We start from the raw sequence: 16297 nt of genomic DNA, 5'->3' as shown, positions 1-16297 counted from the left end.
CTTCTCGGGGCGTCCCCACGCACCCGCGCCCTTCACACCCTGTGCCTGGACCCGCTGTGCGCCCTTTGGTTTGGAAAAGGGCCCCGAAGCCGGGCTTCTTGGGGACCCCGGAGAGAACGAATCATTCCAAGGCCGGAGGCTGAAGCGCGCGGGGGAACCCCAGAACCAGGACAGTTTACTGGGTCCTGAAGTGGAGCGAGGCGGGAGCCCCGGGCCCCTACTCCCCCGTTACTACCTCGCCCCGGCGCGCGACGCCCGGTAGCCTAGGAGGGAGCCCTTGAGCCTGCGGCCCCGCGGGTGGCAATGCTAGGAATGCCGGGTTGTAAACGCCTCGCAGGGTGACCAGCGTTGCCCCTTTGCTCCCTGGCTTTGGGAGGTCTGGGAGGTCGGGAAAAGTCTGGGTGGGGGGGCCGAGCAGCACCTCAGCCCCCCACCCCAACCTCGCACACCCTTCTAGACTCTGGAGTAGTCTGCAGTCAGTCAGGGTGATCTTGATGGCCCACCATTCTTAAGAGGCCCTGCTCCCCAATAATGCACCTCTTTCTCCCTCAAGGGGCTGGCAGTTGGGGCCGAGGGAGGGGGAGAGGGCTGGAGGCAGGGAAGGAATGGGAAGGCAGGGGAAGGCAGGGCCGAGGCGTTAGCAGCACCAAGGCCTTCCACTGGACCCAGCGCTTTGTCAGCACCCTCTGGTTTTAGCTCATTTAATCCCACAACCCCCTCCCCCACTTTAGAGTTGAGAAATAGAGGTTAGAGGTCAGGGCTTTTACTGGTAATCAGACCATCCAGACTAGCAGGAGTGCGGGCAGAAGAGGTGAGACCCCTGTGTGTCCCCTGGGGACTCCAGGAAAGTCTGTCCTGGATTCTTCTCAATCTCAGATTCAATTTTCCATGGATTGTGGATGGGTGGTGCAAGGTCAGGCATTCCCCTATTAACCCCATCGAGCTTCCACAAGATCCCCGTGAGGAGTGGTTCTGTCACCATTCTAGATACCCAGGGCTGCCTTCCGGAACTGGCCATGCTGGGAGTTCTTCCCAAACACCAGATCCTTTCTCTGAGGTTGCACAACTCAATAGCTGTTTGTTGACTGACTCACTGAGTACCCAGAGAGGAGGGGCCATATTTAGATAACTTCAGTGGCAAGAGAGCCTGGTAAGTTTTAAACCCACCAGTGAGCCAGCCAGCCAGCCAAGTGTGAATACCAAGGTGGAGGTGGCACAAAACCTCAGAGGCAAGAGGTGGGGAAAAGAGATGGGGGGGTTTCCCGGCTCCCTTTTCCTCCGACCCAATGGCTGACCTCCTCTTCCATTACCTGGCCATCTGGATTCGCAGTAGCAGGGAGTCCCCTGCAGACACATGTAGGACAGCAAACCTGACAGGAGAACCACAGGCCAGGCTTGGGACCCACCCCCTCAATCTGGCAGCTCCCCCCACAGTCAGTAGGGTAGGGAGCGCTCCCAGGATCATGTGAGATAGACCGCCAACCATGATAACCTTGTAGGAGCTTAGCTCAGTCTTACCCTTCTCCCCTCATTTCTCAAACAGATAAAGCCCCTTGGTAGGGTCCAGATGAGGGCCACAAGCCCAGTGCCTACTTTTTCAAGATATATGTGTCTTGACAGCACCAAGCTACTTTTTGCTGCTGTTGTTCCAAACCTTTCCTTATTTAGTCTCTACATTCAGCCCAGTGTTGATGGATTTTTATGGATCGAGTGAAAAGGCCTCACCCACAGAGGTTCGTGAGAGACTGAGAGATAGAGAGAGAGAGAGAGAGAGGGAGGGAGAGCGCGCACCTGCACATGCAAGTGGGGAAAGGGCAGAGAGAGAGGGAGTGAGAGAATCCCAAGCAGGCTGCACACCAAGTGCAGAGCCCAAGGGGCTCCATCTCGGTGAGATCATGATCTGAACTGAAATCAAGAGCCCTAGATCAACCACTGAGCCACCCAGGCGCCCCACCCGCAGAGGCTTCTAATGCGAGAGCTGGTGGAGACGGGCATGGGGGCAAGGATGCTTGAGGGGTACCTGTCCGTCAGCCCGGCCACCTCGGGCTAGGTCCAGAAGGGGCACTCAGACCACATTCTAGCAGCAAGGCAGAGGTGTCAAGAAATTATAGGAAAAATTCTAATGATATAAGAGAGGGGGCTCTTTTGAATTACATGAATAATTGTCCTGTGTACCCAGTGCACTTTTGCATGTCAGACCAGAGCCTCCCGCGCGGCTTTCGGGAGGGCTGGGCCGGGGAGTCTGGCCCGTTCTGAAGGTACAGATTTCCCCCAGGTGACGTGGCTGCAGACACTGAAAGAAGCCTAATCTGGGAGGTCAGGTTCACATTCCTCACTGAGCCAGGCAAGGCCAGCAAGGCGCAACCCAGGGAAAGGAACCAGGAGCTGGGTAAAGGGCAGTTTCCAGGGCACAGGGGTCCATTTTCAGAGATCACGATTCCTGGGTCTTTATTACATTCTTTTTTCATTCAAGCCCCAGGGCTTTTAAAATTTGGTTCCTTAAATGGAGTGAATGATGACCTCACCAAGCCACCCTTATAGTTGGGGGTCGTGGTGGGCAGGGAAGGACCTGCTAGGGAAAGTCGATGGTGCCCTAGTACTGCAGTCACTGTGGTCGTCCTTGGGAGTGCGCGTGGGTGAACAGTGATTTCCTGGGGTTAAGAGGACACCTCTGTGCACGTGGTGGAGGCTGAGGGGCTGGACGCCTGTTTCGGGGATCAGAATATGGTGAAAGTAGCCATTCTTACAGGGAGACCAGGCTAAACCCCGAATTCCTAGAGCCCAGGAAGGGAGGGGAAATGAAAGGTCATTCCTTTTTTAGTTGCTGAACAGAGTTTGCTGGGAAGGATCTCCAAAGCCTTGGTGGGGTAGGGGTGGGGGTGGGGGTGGGGCTCTGGTTCCCAAGGTGTCTGGGCCGGGCGGCCCCCTCAGGCTTCCGGTGGAGGCCTCTAGAAGATGCGATGCCCCCCACGCCCAATGTGGGGGAGACCCCAGTGCCCAGGTGGCGACTTTCCAGGCAGTCCCCTCGCCGCCGCTGCCGCCGGTTTGGAGGAGTTGTGTGGTCCCAGGAATGGTCCCCGTGTTCACTGCGACAAGGCAGGGTTCCGGCTGTGAGTGCCCCGCACTCCCCGCACTCCCCGCACTCCCCGGGCACAGTGGGCGGGGATCAGTGTCTCCTGCAGCTCTGTGCCGAGGGGAGGCGCCCCTCTCCTTCGGGACCCACAGTTCACTCCACAGGGGTCAATGCCGGTGGGGGGTGTGTGTGGACTGCGCAAAAGTGGGCCTGGAACCGCCTCCGTGTCCGCGGGGAGAACCGGAGCGGCTGAGACAGCCGTCCCCGGGCCTCCCCCACCTCTGGTGGGTCGCAGGCCAGGCCGCCAGCCCCAGGACTCCAGGTACCGCCACTTAGCTCCACAGCCTCACCCCCCTTGCGTACTCTCTCCAGCATATGCAAACGAAAGTCTGGGATTTCTGGGGTGGCAGCTGGAGACCCGGGAGAGGAGACTTCCCTGGGCACGGAACTTTTGCCCTGGTGCGGTTTCTGAAACACTCATGACCTTCAAGGAGGTTGTGGGGAGAAGCAGGAGGTCTGGGGGGGCATTTAAAAACTGGGGCACCCTAATTATGTGGCAGCAGATATCTTCGAGAAATCCTGGAGTACCTGCAGGGCTCCCACTGCCTTCCACCCATCCCCCAGCAGGCCCCTGGCACGGTTGGAGCTGGCGCTGGGGGAACCCGACTCCCCAAACCCTTCCCAAGCTGGAGCACTTGGATTGGAAGAGGGACAGTGCTCCCTAGGTGCCTGTGAGGCTGGAGAGTCCAAGGGCTTACGTGAGGTTAATACACACATATTATATATAATATATAATATATATTATACTGGAAGAGCTGTCTCCTGGACGGTGAGGGCTTTTCGGTCTGGGCCTCTCTGCCTTTGGGAAAATGCCTAGTTGCCGGCGACACAGCCCACAGAAGGGAGGGAGTGACGGAAGGTCCTTGGGGGAATATTTACAGGTCAAATCGATATCCCCGTTTGGCTTCAAGGATGGCCGATTTCAAAGCAGATTAGATTACTTTGTGGCATTTCAAATAAAATGGCAATCTCAGAGCCGGGAGCACGTGGGCGACCCACGGGAGCAGCGGGCCTGGGCCGCTCAGTGCGCACTGGGGCGCTTGGACCCAAGGCCTCGGCGGGAATGTCTCCTCTGGCCTTCTTTCTCTTTAATCCAGGGAAAAGGCACGATGGCGGGGACACAGATGGCAGCCTGCAGGGTCGGGGAGGCGGCCAGTGGGGACGCTTGGGAGGTGGGGTCCGGTGTTCGGTGCCGCCCTTTACCCATTTGCTCTATTCCCGGGTCCAGGTTTAGGAGACGCGTGGGGACAGCCAAGCCGTGCCGGGCCCCTGGACGGTGTCGCCAAGGAGCTGGGATCACACTTGCTTCAGGTAAAGCCTCCTTGCGGAGGGGAGAGGAGAGCAGCCTTGGCCTTAGGCTCTGACCCAAGCCGGGTGGGACTGCCTTCTTACCCCGCCCCCGCACCGCTGTCTCCAGGTGTCTCTCCCCAGGGAGCCCCAGGTGGATCCAAAGAACTCTGTTAGGATGCTGAGGTCGCCTGAGGCGAGGGACAGCTCCGAGACCTCCAGACAATTGGCACTCCCCAAGGGTCCCCCATGCATCCTTCCTCCCAGGCCATGACTGGGGGAGTCGGAGCGTCCAGTCACCTCGGGCCAGCCCCACTGCGCTCCGATCCATCCATCTCACAGCCTCAGTACTCACTAGACCTTGAGACCCAGGCCTAAGGACGCCATGGGCGCACGGTTCTTTCCAGCCCTACCTCCCTTAGAGAACTCTTGCTTGCTCGGTGCCAGACGCTGTGCCAGGTGTCTGAGCCAAAGAAGGAACGAATGGAGGCTCGGAGCCAGTGGGGCAGTTCTAAAGCCTTCGACAGTCGTGTATATTTGGAGGGGATGAATTAAAAAGAAAAAAAAAGACAGCATCTATAATTGAATATTAACAGTTGGCATTTAATTGGCATTTTACTACGGACCAGATTCTGTTTCAAATCTTACCATATGATCATGGGTCTCTACCACCTAGAGTAGGTTCTGTTTTTAGCTCCATGTTTACAAAGGAGGAAACTGAGGCACAGAGAGGTTAAGCAACATGCCTGAGGTCACACAGCAAGCTGGGGCCCGGTTCAACCCTAGTCATCCAGCTCTTGAGCGCTCCGGGTCACATCCAGGTGCAGCCTCCAGGGTCACCTGGGTCACCGAGGCTTGTGGTCAGCCTCTTAATGCCCCCCAGCTCGGAGTCATTCAGTCCATGGTTGCTAAACCACTCCTGACCTCAGATTTCGCTCGCAGTGTCTGCAACTCTGGCTGGGGAAGCGTGCACGCCACTGGCCATTTCCAAGGCAGCGGCTCGCACTCGGTGGGGGACAGCAGCGCCTAGTGTCCCAGAATCTTTCAAATGCCCTTTACAGAGCCTCATCAACAACCCAATTCATTCCCCACCCCTACACGGTCATTTGTCTCTGCCATCGGAAAAATGCTCACCAAGAGCTGTTTTGCATTTCCTCCTTCTATCTTGTGTTTTCTTTAAAAGAAAAAAAAGTTGGCGACAGTAGGCAATGCCTTGGGTCAGCGAGTCAGCCAAGAGTACCGCATTGCATTTCGAAAAAAGCAGATCTTTTAAAAAACCCCTTTCCCCAGATGTCCTGGTGGGATTTTTTTTTTTTTCTTTCCTCGATGCATGCTCTGGGGAAGAGAAGATCCTGGAGAATATTTGAAACCTGAAGTTTTTATAGCATAAAGCAAACGTTGTGGCAGCCCGGTCGGGAAATGGCGCTCTTGGAGTCCTTCCCGCGCCCTGCGCTTACCCCTTTGCTCGCTTCCAGCTCCGTGCGCCGAATTTTGCTTGTTTGATACTCCTACATGGTTAAAATGCCACTAACATCAGGAACAACTCCGGTGAAAACCTGGCAGGCAAACATGCCTCGGTTCCAACGCTGTGCGTTTCTTTAATTCCAGAATGCTGTGTGGATGGGCGTGTTTGCAGTTAACATTCACTCAGGCGAATTCGGCAATCTGAAGCTGAGAAGGCATATCCAACGTTTTCCGTTAAAGATATTATTTTTTTAGCTACTGCTGGCAACTTTCAGAGTTTAATTATGATGATTTCTTTTTTCTTTTTTACTCACCTGGCTGACTGTCAGATACCGTTTCAATAAATGTATCTCTAATGATTTTGGAGCGAAGCAAGAGTGCACCATGTGCCAAAACATTTGGAACTTTAGAAATTGCTGGATGGTTTATATTTTTGAAACGGAATTTAGTTGAGAGAATATTTTGCAGCTGAGTTCAAAACGAGAAAGTAAGGCTTCAGATGTTGATTTCAACCTGAGCACAGGTTAGGGAGATGATCAGATAGTTGGCAAAGACTTTGTACAGTAAAACTGTATTTGAGAAAACAGAATGTAAGGATATCATTGAAGTTTCACTTCTACTACATTCTTTTTAGGCCCCCCTCCAAAGAGGGGGCAGATTTAGAAAAACCAAAGGTAATCTGGTTTCAATTACATGCTGTAAAAATAGAATTTGTAGCCAGAAATTAATTTGGAATATTTTTTATGGGGGCAGCATTTGTGGGCTGCATGGATTTTTCACCAACTTTATTGCTTTTCTTTGGTTCTGGATCTAAAATATGAATGGGTAAATAAAATGCAGTTTCCTTTTTCAAAAATAATTTAGTCTTTTTATCCTTGCCACACATAAATATAATCATTACCTTTTTATTTGTCTTAATTAGCTCTTAAAATTTTACTTTATTTTTTTGAGGGCTAGCCAACTTAGGCAATATCATTTAGGTAGTTTTCATTTTTCAGAAATTGATACTTTTTCTCCTTGAATTTTGCAAAGGTTATTTGATCTCTTGCAAATTCTAAGTAGTTAATTCTGTAGACATAGTCTGTTAAAATAACCGGGTGTCTTATTTTCAGGGGAGTAGTAGTGTTCGGAATTTATTATTCAAATGGTACTTAGGGGTAACTAGAAAATTGTGGCAAATAAAGCATGTGTCCTCGTGGTATAAAGGACTGCCAATTATGACATAAAATGGTCTATATAGTGGTAGGTTTTCCCCCTAAGTACCATAGAAGTCCGGATTTGTGCTAAGTGCTAAAATAACCCTAAACAATAAAGCTACTGCATTTAAACGGGGCATGTTAGGAGCCCTCAAATGTTTTGCATGAGTTTTGTGATGTGGACGTAAGATTGTTTGCAAAGTGCTTTAAAAGCAATTGAGAGCCTGGTCCCGGGAATTAAACCGTGAGCGCTGTGACCCGCAGTCCATCTATGGCCCTGAGCTCCGTTTTGCATTTAACAAATGCGAACTGATGAAGATATTTTACAATTTCCTCCACTCCAGTGACGGCACAGATTGTGTGATTTAACTCTAATGTATAACTGTCACCTCTTACCTGGCACTTTCTTTTACAGACTTTGGACGGATTTGTTTTCGTGGTAGCGTCTGACGGCAAAATCATGTATATATCGGAAACAGCTTCTGTGCATTTAGGCTTGTCCCAGGTAGGTCTTCCCGAATTTTATGCACAACCAAAATATAAAATTAAAGATGGGCAGATCTTCACAGTCTTGCCCAACTTGAAAATGATTCTGTTCAAGCGTCTGCTTTTGTGTATGAAAGAATCCAAAATTGCAAAATCATCTTCTTAGGCTATCCCTCGGGGTTCTTGTTACATTCCAAGGGTTTACTTTCTTTTTTTGGGGGGGGAGGGGGGATGAATGACCAATATATCTTTGCAACAGTCAGCTTTGTTCTGAGATTCTGTTCGACAGCCTGCACTCCGTGCTTTTACCGTAACACCCCGCCACTAACCAAGAGCTTCACAAAGGGAGATTTTTCCGTCCACACTTGCTGGTCGGTGCGCGGTATTGTGAGTTGCCGTGAAAGCAAGAGGGAAACTGATGTCGAACGTGGATTTTATGCAGACTGTGCTTTGGGGAGAGAGAAAGCTGGGGGGGGGGTAGATTTATGAGTGTTCACATGGAATTCAGGGTAATTTTTTCTGAGTTTTTCCAGTTCACTGGTCGTTTCAGTAAAGCATTTTATATGCTTGTGATAGAAACTCATAAAACTCAGTTTACTACTGTTTTGCTCAGCAAGGTCCTGTTTTCTTTAGAGCATTTAAATATTACTGATTTTTTCTGCTACTGTCTTCTGAAAAGGGGTTCATCCTGTAAAGGAAAGAGGTGCACTCAGCTTTACGTATTTGCGCCAAGCCAAGGGTTTGGGGGAGAATTCGGCTGCCGTCTGGGCTCCTGCGAATGGGGAGAGGGAAGGAGTCTGATTGCTGCCGTTCACATTTCTGATTTAATAAGCGTGGATTGTGGTTCTAAAAGTCACATTTTTAAAATATGTATAGGGACTAAATGTTTCTTTACATTGTGAATTATCTGAGCGCTTGTTTCCATCACAACTGAAGACACAGTAGAATTAATTAGATACAGGAAATGGGCTCCCAGGAGGCAGATGAATAATCTTACTATACCAGCCCCTCTGTAGTTAAGCCAAAATAAAACATGCCAATTAACGTGGCTGGAGTTTTTTCACTGAAAAACAAAATTACCAATTTGGAAACCTGCATCTAGTGTATTCCTTTGCTTTTTTCTGCCAACGTATGTTTAAAATTTGCTATTTTTTTCAACCTTCTCTTCCAACGCGGACATATCTTTATCCATGCCCAAGGAGGGGATGATTTCTGTGCCTCCGTTTCTTATGCAAAGTCCTTTAAGGAGAATCTCCTATTTAGATGGTTTCGTGTTTCCTTCTCTCTTCCTCTAGGAAACCAAGTCTCCCAGATAAGATTTGCTAAGGCTTGGCACTTACACTCATGTGACTAATGGTATTCGTATACTTGTGGGACACGAAATACTGTTGGGAACACGAAATTTACTACTTATGTATTTTCTAAGGTTATTACACTCTGAGTTTCTACCTTGATCTATTTAGAATTATTTAAGGCCCTTTCCTTGTAACCACTGTGGCTTCTAGTCCTAATTTGATCCGTGACTGAATGATTTTGGGTATATTACTTGATTTTTCCCTAGTAACTTATCGAATTTTTGGTTAGTCTTACCATAATGTCACAAACAAGACAAAACAGTGCATACCCTTTAAAAAGGACTGCACAAAGATAAAATAGGTAAAGTCACTGTTATCAAGTCCTAAATTCAGATCTGAGTTCCCTAGCAGCCAAAGCAAAAAGGGAAATGTATCATTCTATGGTTTCCATTGTCTTGATAGGGCAGGTACTAATGCCTCCTCTGTCTCTCTTTCGGGGTTGTGGTAAGAAATGTATCAAAATGTGCCCATTTCATGAGACATAAACAAGAGGGAGCTCCACAAAAGCCAGGTGTCCCCACAGTTTCATTGGAACTGCCCTGCATGTAGCACAAAAGTTGCTTCAAATAGTGTCCTTCGGTGGGCACATATTAAGACTGCATAGTCATGCGGTATGTGCCCGCACATGGTAAGGCCCCGAGCACACATGTGCCAGGACGGCCCGGTTCATGCAGGCTCCTCCGTCTAGCATCCTACATCTCTGTCATTTTTCTCTTTTTATGTGGGAAATGAAATTAATTGTTCATGAACACGGCGATTAAGAATGAACAAAGTGTTGGATAGGTGACCCGTGTACCTCCTGCTCACGAGGAACTCTACAAAAGGAAATCTAAGCAGAATAATTCAGGCACAATTAAAATTACATTTCCCCTGGTCACCATGCAGAGAGAAACGTTGGTGCCATAATTTTGCCAGGGGAGGGAGTTATACATTATCGTTTTTTCAAGAATGCTGTAGCAATGCCTTTTGTTCATCATGTTGTCGGCCGGGAGAAGTGTCTGTTTTAAAAAAGACAAATTAAACGGACTGCGTAGAGCGACTGATTTTTTTTTTCCTGCGATCTCTTGGCGGGACTGCCTCGGCATCAGTCTCCAGCTACAAAAACACTTTGATGCAGACGTGAGCCCTCGCCAGTGTCTGGGGAGTGTCCACGCTGAACTGTTTAAATAAGCAACAACAAACTATTCCCGCAAATCTGCCTCCGGCTCATGATTAACTCTGCAGAAAGAAATCCAGGCAGAATCACGATGTGTATTTTTTTCTGTCTTCTTTACTTAAATAGTCAAATGAAATATGGAGTAGTATGTCAAACACCCAACTTCTCCTTAAAAAAATTTTTTTTTGCACCTTTTAGATGATTTTTATTAGGAGCAAAAAGTCAGGCAGGGATGTCAAACATGAAAACTTTATTAAAATAGGCTTAAGGGTTTTTTTTTTTTTAATCATCAGAGATGAGATGAAAGAGTTAAGACAATTCTCTCCCGTAGGCAGAGTAACCTGTTAGACAGATTTTCTGATGAATAACGAGTCGTAATAGCTTGTATTTACATAGTGTCCTTCTGTGCTCCAAGAACTTTCAGTTATTCCCAGTGACATTATCTCCTTAAGTAACAACATCTTTCACGTTAATTCAGGGTTAAACTCTGTGTCAGCAACTCCTAGGGAACGTGAGCTCCGAGGTTGGTCATAATTGTGTGATAATTCACAGCAAAGTGGTGGTTGTGTGTTGGTTTTCTCCCCTCAAATCTACATTACCTAAGTAATGTACCTGGATTATCCATTTTTGAGGGTATAAAAACGATTCTTTACGTGTGATAAGCCCATCCTAATTCAAAGCCTTTTATTGAACTTTTTTAAAACGAATGTTGGAGTAGGAAATTTGGCCGAGTTTTTAATTTTTGCTTCTAAAGTAAGAGACACGGGGATCCTTGCTGTCAGACTTTCTTACCAGAAAGTAACAGCGATGACCACAAATTGCAAATAAGTCTCCTCAGCCCACGGCCCAAGTATTGGGAAACAGAGTCGGGCTTCGGGCTCGAAAATTCCATTCTGTACATATGCGCATGCAAATGATACACAGTCATTCATATAATCACGTTTATATCGACTTGGAAGGGGAGAGTCGGGGAAGGCTTCTTTATCCACATAGGTTTATTAGATGATTAGTTCCATAGTGTTTTAGTTGGTGTAATTAACTTATTTATATTTGAAGAAGGAAAAAAAGCCCTGTCTAACCTGTTGTGGATTTCCTCAGACACTTTTAAGTATCCGTGTGGCTTAAATTTCCTCACCAAAGTTGCATGTATTATATAACGTCTAGGTAACTGATGTAAATTTTCAAGCAACTATAGATATGTGTGAAATGGCCGTTTATGAGACATAAAGGAAAATGTAATATTTGAGATTGTGGCCGGAACCCCAACCGTAAAAATAACCACCGCATTGTTTGGGGCCATAAGACCTAATCCTTTCACTTTTGAAATAAAGAGAAAGGACCGGGTTTTATGTTTGTTGACATAACTTGAACCCTGAAACCCAAACCATCTTATTTTAAAATGCTTAATTTACCATAGTCAGCAAAACACCCAAAGCAGAGTAATGTGCGTTTCCAGAGCACCGGGTGACTTTCCCCTTCTGACCCAGCCTCTATCCATTTAGGGCTGTATTTATCATATGTAGGTTTCTTGGCAGGAAGGAAAGGTATTCAGCAAAACATAAAAACGCTCTTAGTAGGAAAGCAATTCATTTTGTAGTTAGCGGGGTTTTACAAATACTAAAGCATCACATTGAGGGTCTGTTTCAATAAGGTTGATGCATGAGACCTGGGGAGTTTTATAGCGACAACTATAATTTTTTTTTGTGAGGTAGCCACATTTCTTCCAACCATTCAAAAGCACGAGTAGATATGTAAATACAGGAAACACCTTGTCAACGGTAATTTTGAGTCAAGGTCAGCACTGTGTTATCATTCCAAAATTTGTTCTCTAAAAACATTTCCGTTATTTGAAGACCATTTTACTTCCTGGACAGCCTTAGAGTTTATCATTGATCCAAGTATTCAGCAGGTCAAACCTCTTCATTGACGGCCCTTCTCTGTTCTCATCCTCCAAACGCAAGTGGCGAGAATGGGGTCTTGGAAAACAGATGAAGCTACTTTAGGATTAAAAGGTGAATCAAATCCCTATAAGCACAGATGCAAATCTTTCTCCAGGCTTATAAATATGTTTCTCTCAAAAGACAGTAGTTATTGGGACACCTGGCTGGCTCAGTCAGAAGAGCACGTGACTCTTGATCTTGGGGTTGTGAGTTTGAGCCCCACACTGAGTGTAGATATTACTCAAAATTAATAATTAAATTTAAAAAAGGTTTTTTTTTAATATTTTTATTTATTTTTGAGAGACAGAGAGAGGCAGCACGAGCAGGGGAGGGTCAGAGAGAGAAGGAGTCACAGGATCCGAAGGTAGGCTCCAGGCTCTGAGCTAGCTGTCACACAGAGCCTGACGTGGGGCTTGAACCCACGAACCTTGAGATCATGACCTGAGCTTAAGCTGTATGCTTAACAGACTGAGCCACCCAGGCGCCCCAATAAACAATTAAATTTAAAAAATAAAATAAAAAACCCGTTATCAGAATGTTCCTTTTTATTTCCCCTAAAAACATGCACAAGGGAAAAATGATGGACCAACACAAAAAATTCTATCTTCTTCTTTTTTTTTTTCATTTTAAAAATGAGCCCTTGAGGGGCGCCTGGGTGGCTCAGTCGGTGAAGCATCCGGCTTCGGCTCAGGTCATGATCTCAAGGTTCGTGGGTTCAAGCCCCGCGTCGGGCTCTGTGCTGACAGCTCAGAGCCTGGAGCCTGTCTTCAGATTCTGTGTCTCCCTCTCTCTCTGACCCTTCCCTGCTCACTCTGTCTCTCTCTCAAAAATAAATTTTAAAAACATTAAAAATAAGCCATGGAAATTGTGGATTGATATGTAAACAGCTCCCTTACTTGTTAGCCTCTGTCCGTCCCCACCTGAGAGAGCTTTACAAGAAACCCCCACTGCTGTCCCCAGGGAAGAAGAGATGGTCCTGTCCCAAACTTAACGTTTGCTGGCTTATCGAAATTTTTTTTAAGGATGAACAGAAATGACTTGAAAGAAGACTGTTTTGCTTTGATTCCTTACTGTTTCTAGTAAAATTACGTAATAACGTTTGTCGTAGGCACACCCCCTTTTGGGTCATTAGCCAAGTGCCGGGTTTGGGAGGTGAGTGTCCAGCAGGGTGGCTCTGGGTAACGGAGACTGGACATAATACTGGGAAGAAACATTCCAGGAATAATGCAGAAAACAGAGCTGCGCAAGCCGTCTGAGACACGGCTCCTTAGCGGGCCAGAAACAGGATTTGTTCTGCATAAAATGGCAACTCCTGCGTCTTGAGGAATTGGCAGAACTGGCCCAGGGGAACGGGGTGAATTACTTCGCCTCTTCACCGCCGTGTGGTCCAGGAGCTGATGGCCTCGAGGCTAATTTGAGACCGTGGGTCCCAGGAGAACTTGTCCATTAAAGTGCCTGGCCGCCTCTGTCCTGCTGCGTGAGGTGGCACCGTCCGAGCTGCCCCCTCTCCGGGAGAACGTGTCGTCTCCGCTCTGCTCCGGAGCAGTGAGCCTCCCGACAGGACATGTGGTTCGCAACACACTTAAAAATAACAAGGGGGTGGTTAGGGTCAAAGCACTCACAGGCCTGCTTTTGCTCTTTTAGCCTGTCCTCCTCCTCCCATAGGGCAGAGCTAAGAGAGTCCATCAGAGCTGCCCAAGGGCCCTGCCCCCCGAGGGCGTTTTCTCCTGTGCTTTCAGATTCTTCCAGCCTGGGCTTAAGGGAAGAGCCCTCCGTCCAGGCCCCAGGCCCCTGACTCATCCCGGCTGCACTGACACGGCCCTCGTTGGCTTGGGTGTATCTCTAACATAGGATCCACCCAGCACTGCTCAGAAGGCCGTTCTGATAGTCAGAGTTTCTGGAACATTCTGTGCCAATGCCCATCTTAGGATGGGGTGAGGGGGTCAGGTCTTGAGACTCTTAACATCCCCTATCATGGCACTTATGTTTGGGAGAACAATACAGAAGTTCTCAGGTGGAGGCCTCGAACCGCAGGGACCTCTGTGGACAAGTCATAGTGATGCTGTTTTCCTAGAGACCCCCATCCCCACACGGCCGGGTCCTGGCCAACTTTCATGCGGCTTCTAGGCCTGCCGTGGGGTCCTCTGCAGGGTGTGCCTGGAAGTAGGTGGTGCCCAAGTGCTGGGGTCGCGCCCCCAGGAAATAACCAGCCTGTCACAGGGCCATCTGGAGCCGGCCCAAACCTTCTCGGAGGTCCCACAGCCACCCGCCCCCATGCCCACGGGCGGGAGCCGTCAGCCAACACAGCCATCCCAGACTCGGAAGGCCCGGGACATATTTCCAGCCACGTGAAGGAGACCCGGCAGTGCCTGAGGGGCACAGCTCAGAGCTGATGGAGAAAGGGCCCTTGTTGGAGTGTGATCCTCCCCTCAAGTGCACTGGAGCCCCTTTGGCTCCCACTTGCTCGGCTGCTGAGAGGGCGGACGTGGCTCTTGCAGGGACGGTAGTCTGGACTTAGCAGCTGGTGTCCCGGCTGGACAGTCCCCAGGCAGCACGGGAGTGGGGAGGAGGCAAAGGCCCTGGCTCCAGTCTGTTTTAAGCTGTCTCCTGTATAAAGGACACTGCCTGGGCCATGGGGGTCACCCACCTCTGTGACACCTTTTCATCCTTCACTTCCCAGTTCCTCCTGCTTGTGACTGTCTCTGAACCTGGGAGGCGGTTCAGAGCACTGCTTGGTAACAGCCACATGTTTCTGCACAGGGACAAGGGGTAGGTTGCAAGCAGAGGGCGGAGCCCTGTCCCTAGGAGCGCCTGCGGACGGTGCACCTCCCCCTCCCTCCACCCAGGCAACCCGGAGGGCACGTCTGACCCCTCCCTTTTCTCTGTGGCAGGTGGAGCTCACGGGCAACAGTATCTACGAGTACATCCATCCTTCCGACCACGACGAGATGACAGCTGTGCTCGCAGCCCACCAGCCCCTCCACCGTCACCTGCTCCAAGGTATTTCCTCCAGATGAAAAGAGATCAGAATGAAAACCAGATGAAGTGCTCTCTCTCTCTCTCTCTCTCTTTCTCTCTCTCTCTCTCTCTCTCTCTCTCTCTCTCTCTCGCTCTCGCTCGCTCTCTCAATGTGACTCGAGGGTTTTGCTTCCTGTGTTGCTGAGGTGGGAGGAGGGAAGCCCAGTGGGGCCTCTCCAGCAAACACAGTACAGGGGCATTTGCGTTTATGCCTCTGTCCTTTGAAGCAACACCATGGATCAAGCAACACCAGAGACCATGATGGGTGCTGTGGGAGGTAGAGAAAAGCGGTCAGAGCCTTCGCCCCTAATGTGCTCTGGGTTTAGAGTTCTAGGGATACGGGTCTAGACCTGGGCAACCTCACCAGAGGGCCCCTGGGTGGCACTCAGGGGGTCTGTGAGACTCATGGGAAGAACTACATCATTATTCTGTCTGGTTGGACTCAGCTTTCCCTTTGCGTGTAGATCGTAGACTCCTCTCACCAGGGCCTGGCTTTGCCGACGAGAATCACACGTGTTCATGTCGCTTTACCGTTCTTGCAGGTACTTAAACATGCCACTCGGCTCATTGCTCCTTCAAGATTTCAAGAGTTATGAGCCTGCTCCTGGGCTCTTGTTATCTAATGGATTAATAAAGCACCCCGTCTATGATCATGTCACCGCTTGTTTCCATATTTTGGTAACTGTTGTCAGTACAGCCGCTTCTATCTGTGGTCTCATCTGTTTTATCTTCTGCACTTGAACACGTTACTCTGGGCAGGGACACCACAGCACGAGGCAGTGAAGAAGTCCTTGTCTAGATGGAGGCAGGTGCACATCCCTGGCCTGTCTCCGTGTGGGGACAGGCCCGTCATTTACCACATGTGGCCTGGGTCCCTGCTGTCATAAGCGTCATAGGAGATGGTGTGGTTTGACTGCTCAGCACATCATCACACAAAGGGCTCCCTAGGTCACAGTCGCAGTGCCTGCTAGGAAGGCACGGAAGGACTTCTGGGGCCCTGGCCGTCTAATTCCGTCTGACGGTCCAGTGAGACCAGCCAGCCTGTCGATCAGTGGGTCTCTTGTCTGCTCTGGACTACAGTGTTCCAACCCGGCCAGACTTCCCCAGTAGATCAAAATGCAAAAGGAGAAACATCAAGCAGGGGGCAGAATGGGGTTTCCAGCCAGAGAAAAACGCGAGTTCCACTCTTACTGCTCCCTCCTGGGAAGGGCTGTTCTAAGCTAGAAAGAGAGACTCTGGAAGTGCCCAGTCAGGTTTTTTTT

The 16297-nt window shown here is 49.2% G+C and overlaps 1 protein-coding gene and 1 long non-coding RNA gene across 2 annotated transcripts in view; one reads left to right on the top strand and one right to left on the bottom strand.

Annotated features, from left to right (window-relative positions):
• SIM2 (SIM bHLH transcription factor 2) overlaps positions 1-16297 on the top strand; it is a 46232-nt gene that overhangs the window by 4634 nt on the left and 25301 nt on the right. The window contains exons 2-4 of the mRNA XM_029938983.1: positions 4362-4444; positions 7496-7585; positions 14909-15017. Of these exons, the coding sequence (XP_029794843.1) occupies positions 4362-4444; positions 7496-7585; positions 14909-15017 (282 nt within the window). The remainder of the gene's footprint in view (positions 1-4361; positions 4445-7495; positions 7586-14908; positions 15018-16297) is intronic.
• Positions 13080-16297, bottom strand: part of LOC115291501 — a 4645-nt gene continuing 1427 nt past the window's right edge. Inside the window, exons 2-4 of the long non-coding RNA XR_003908491.1 lie at positions 14920-15024; positions 14665-14769; positions 13080-13598 (exon numbers count right to left, since the gene is read on the bottom strand). This is a non-coding gene — a long non-coding RNA (uncharacterized LOC115291501). The remainder of the gene's footprint in view (positions 13599-14664; positions 14770-14919; positions 15025-16297) is intronic.

This window comes from Suricata suricatta, chromosome 5, assembly GCF_006229205.1.
Source record: "Suricata suricatta isolate VVHF042 chromosome 5, meerkat_22Aug2017_6uvM2_HiC, whole genome shotgun sequence".
Classification (NCBI taxonomy): Eukaryota; Metazoa; Chordata; class Mammalia; order Carnivora; family Herpestidae; genus Suricata; species Suricata suricatta.
Note: the sequence above shows the minus strand (reverse complement) of the source record. Positions and strands in the feature narration are given on the sequence as shown.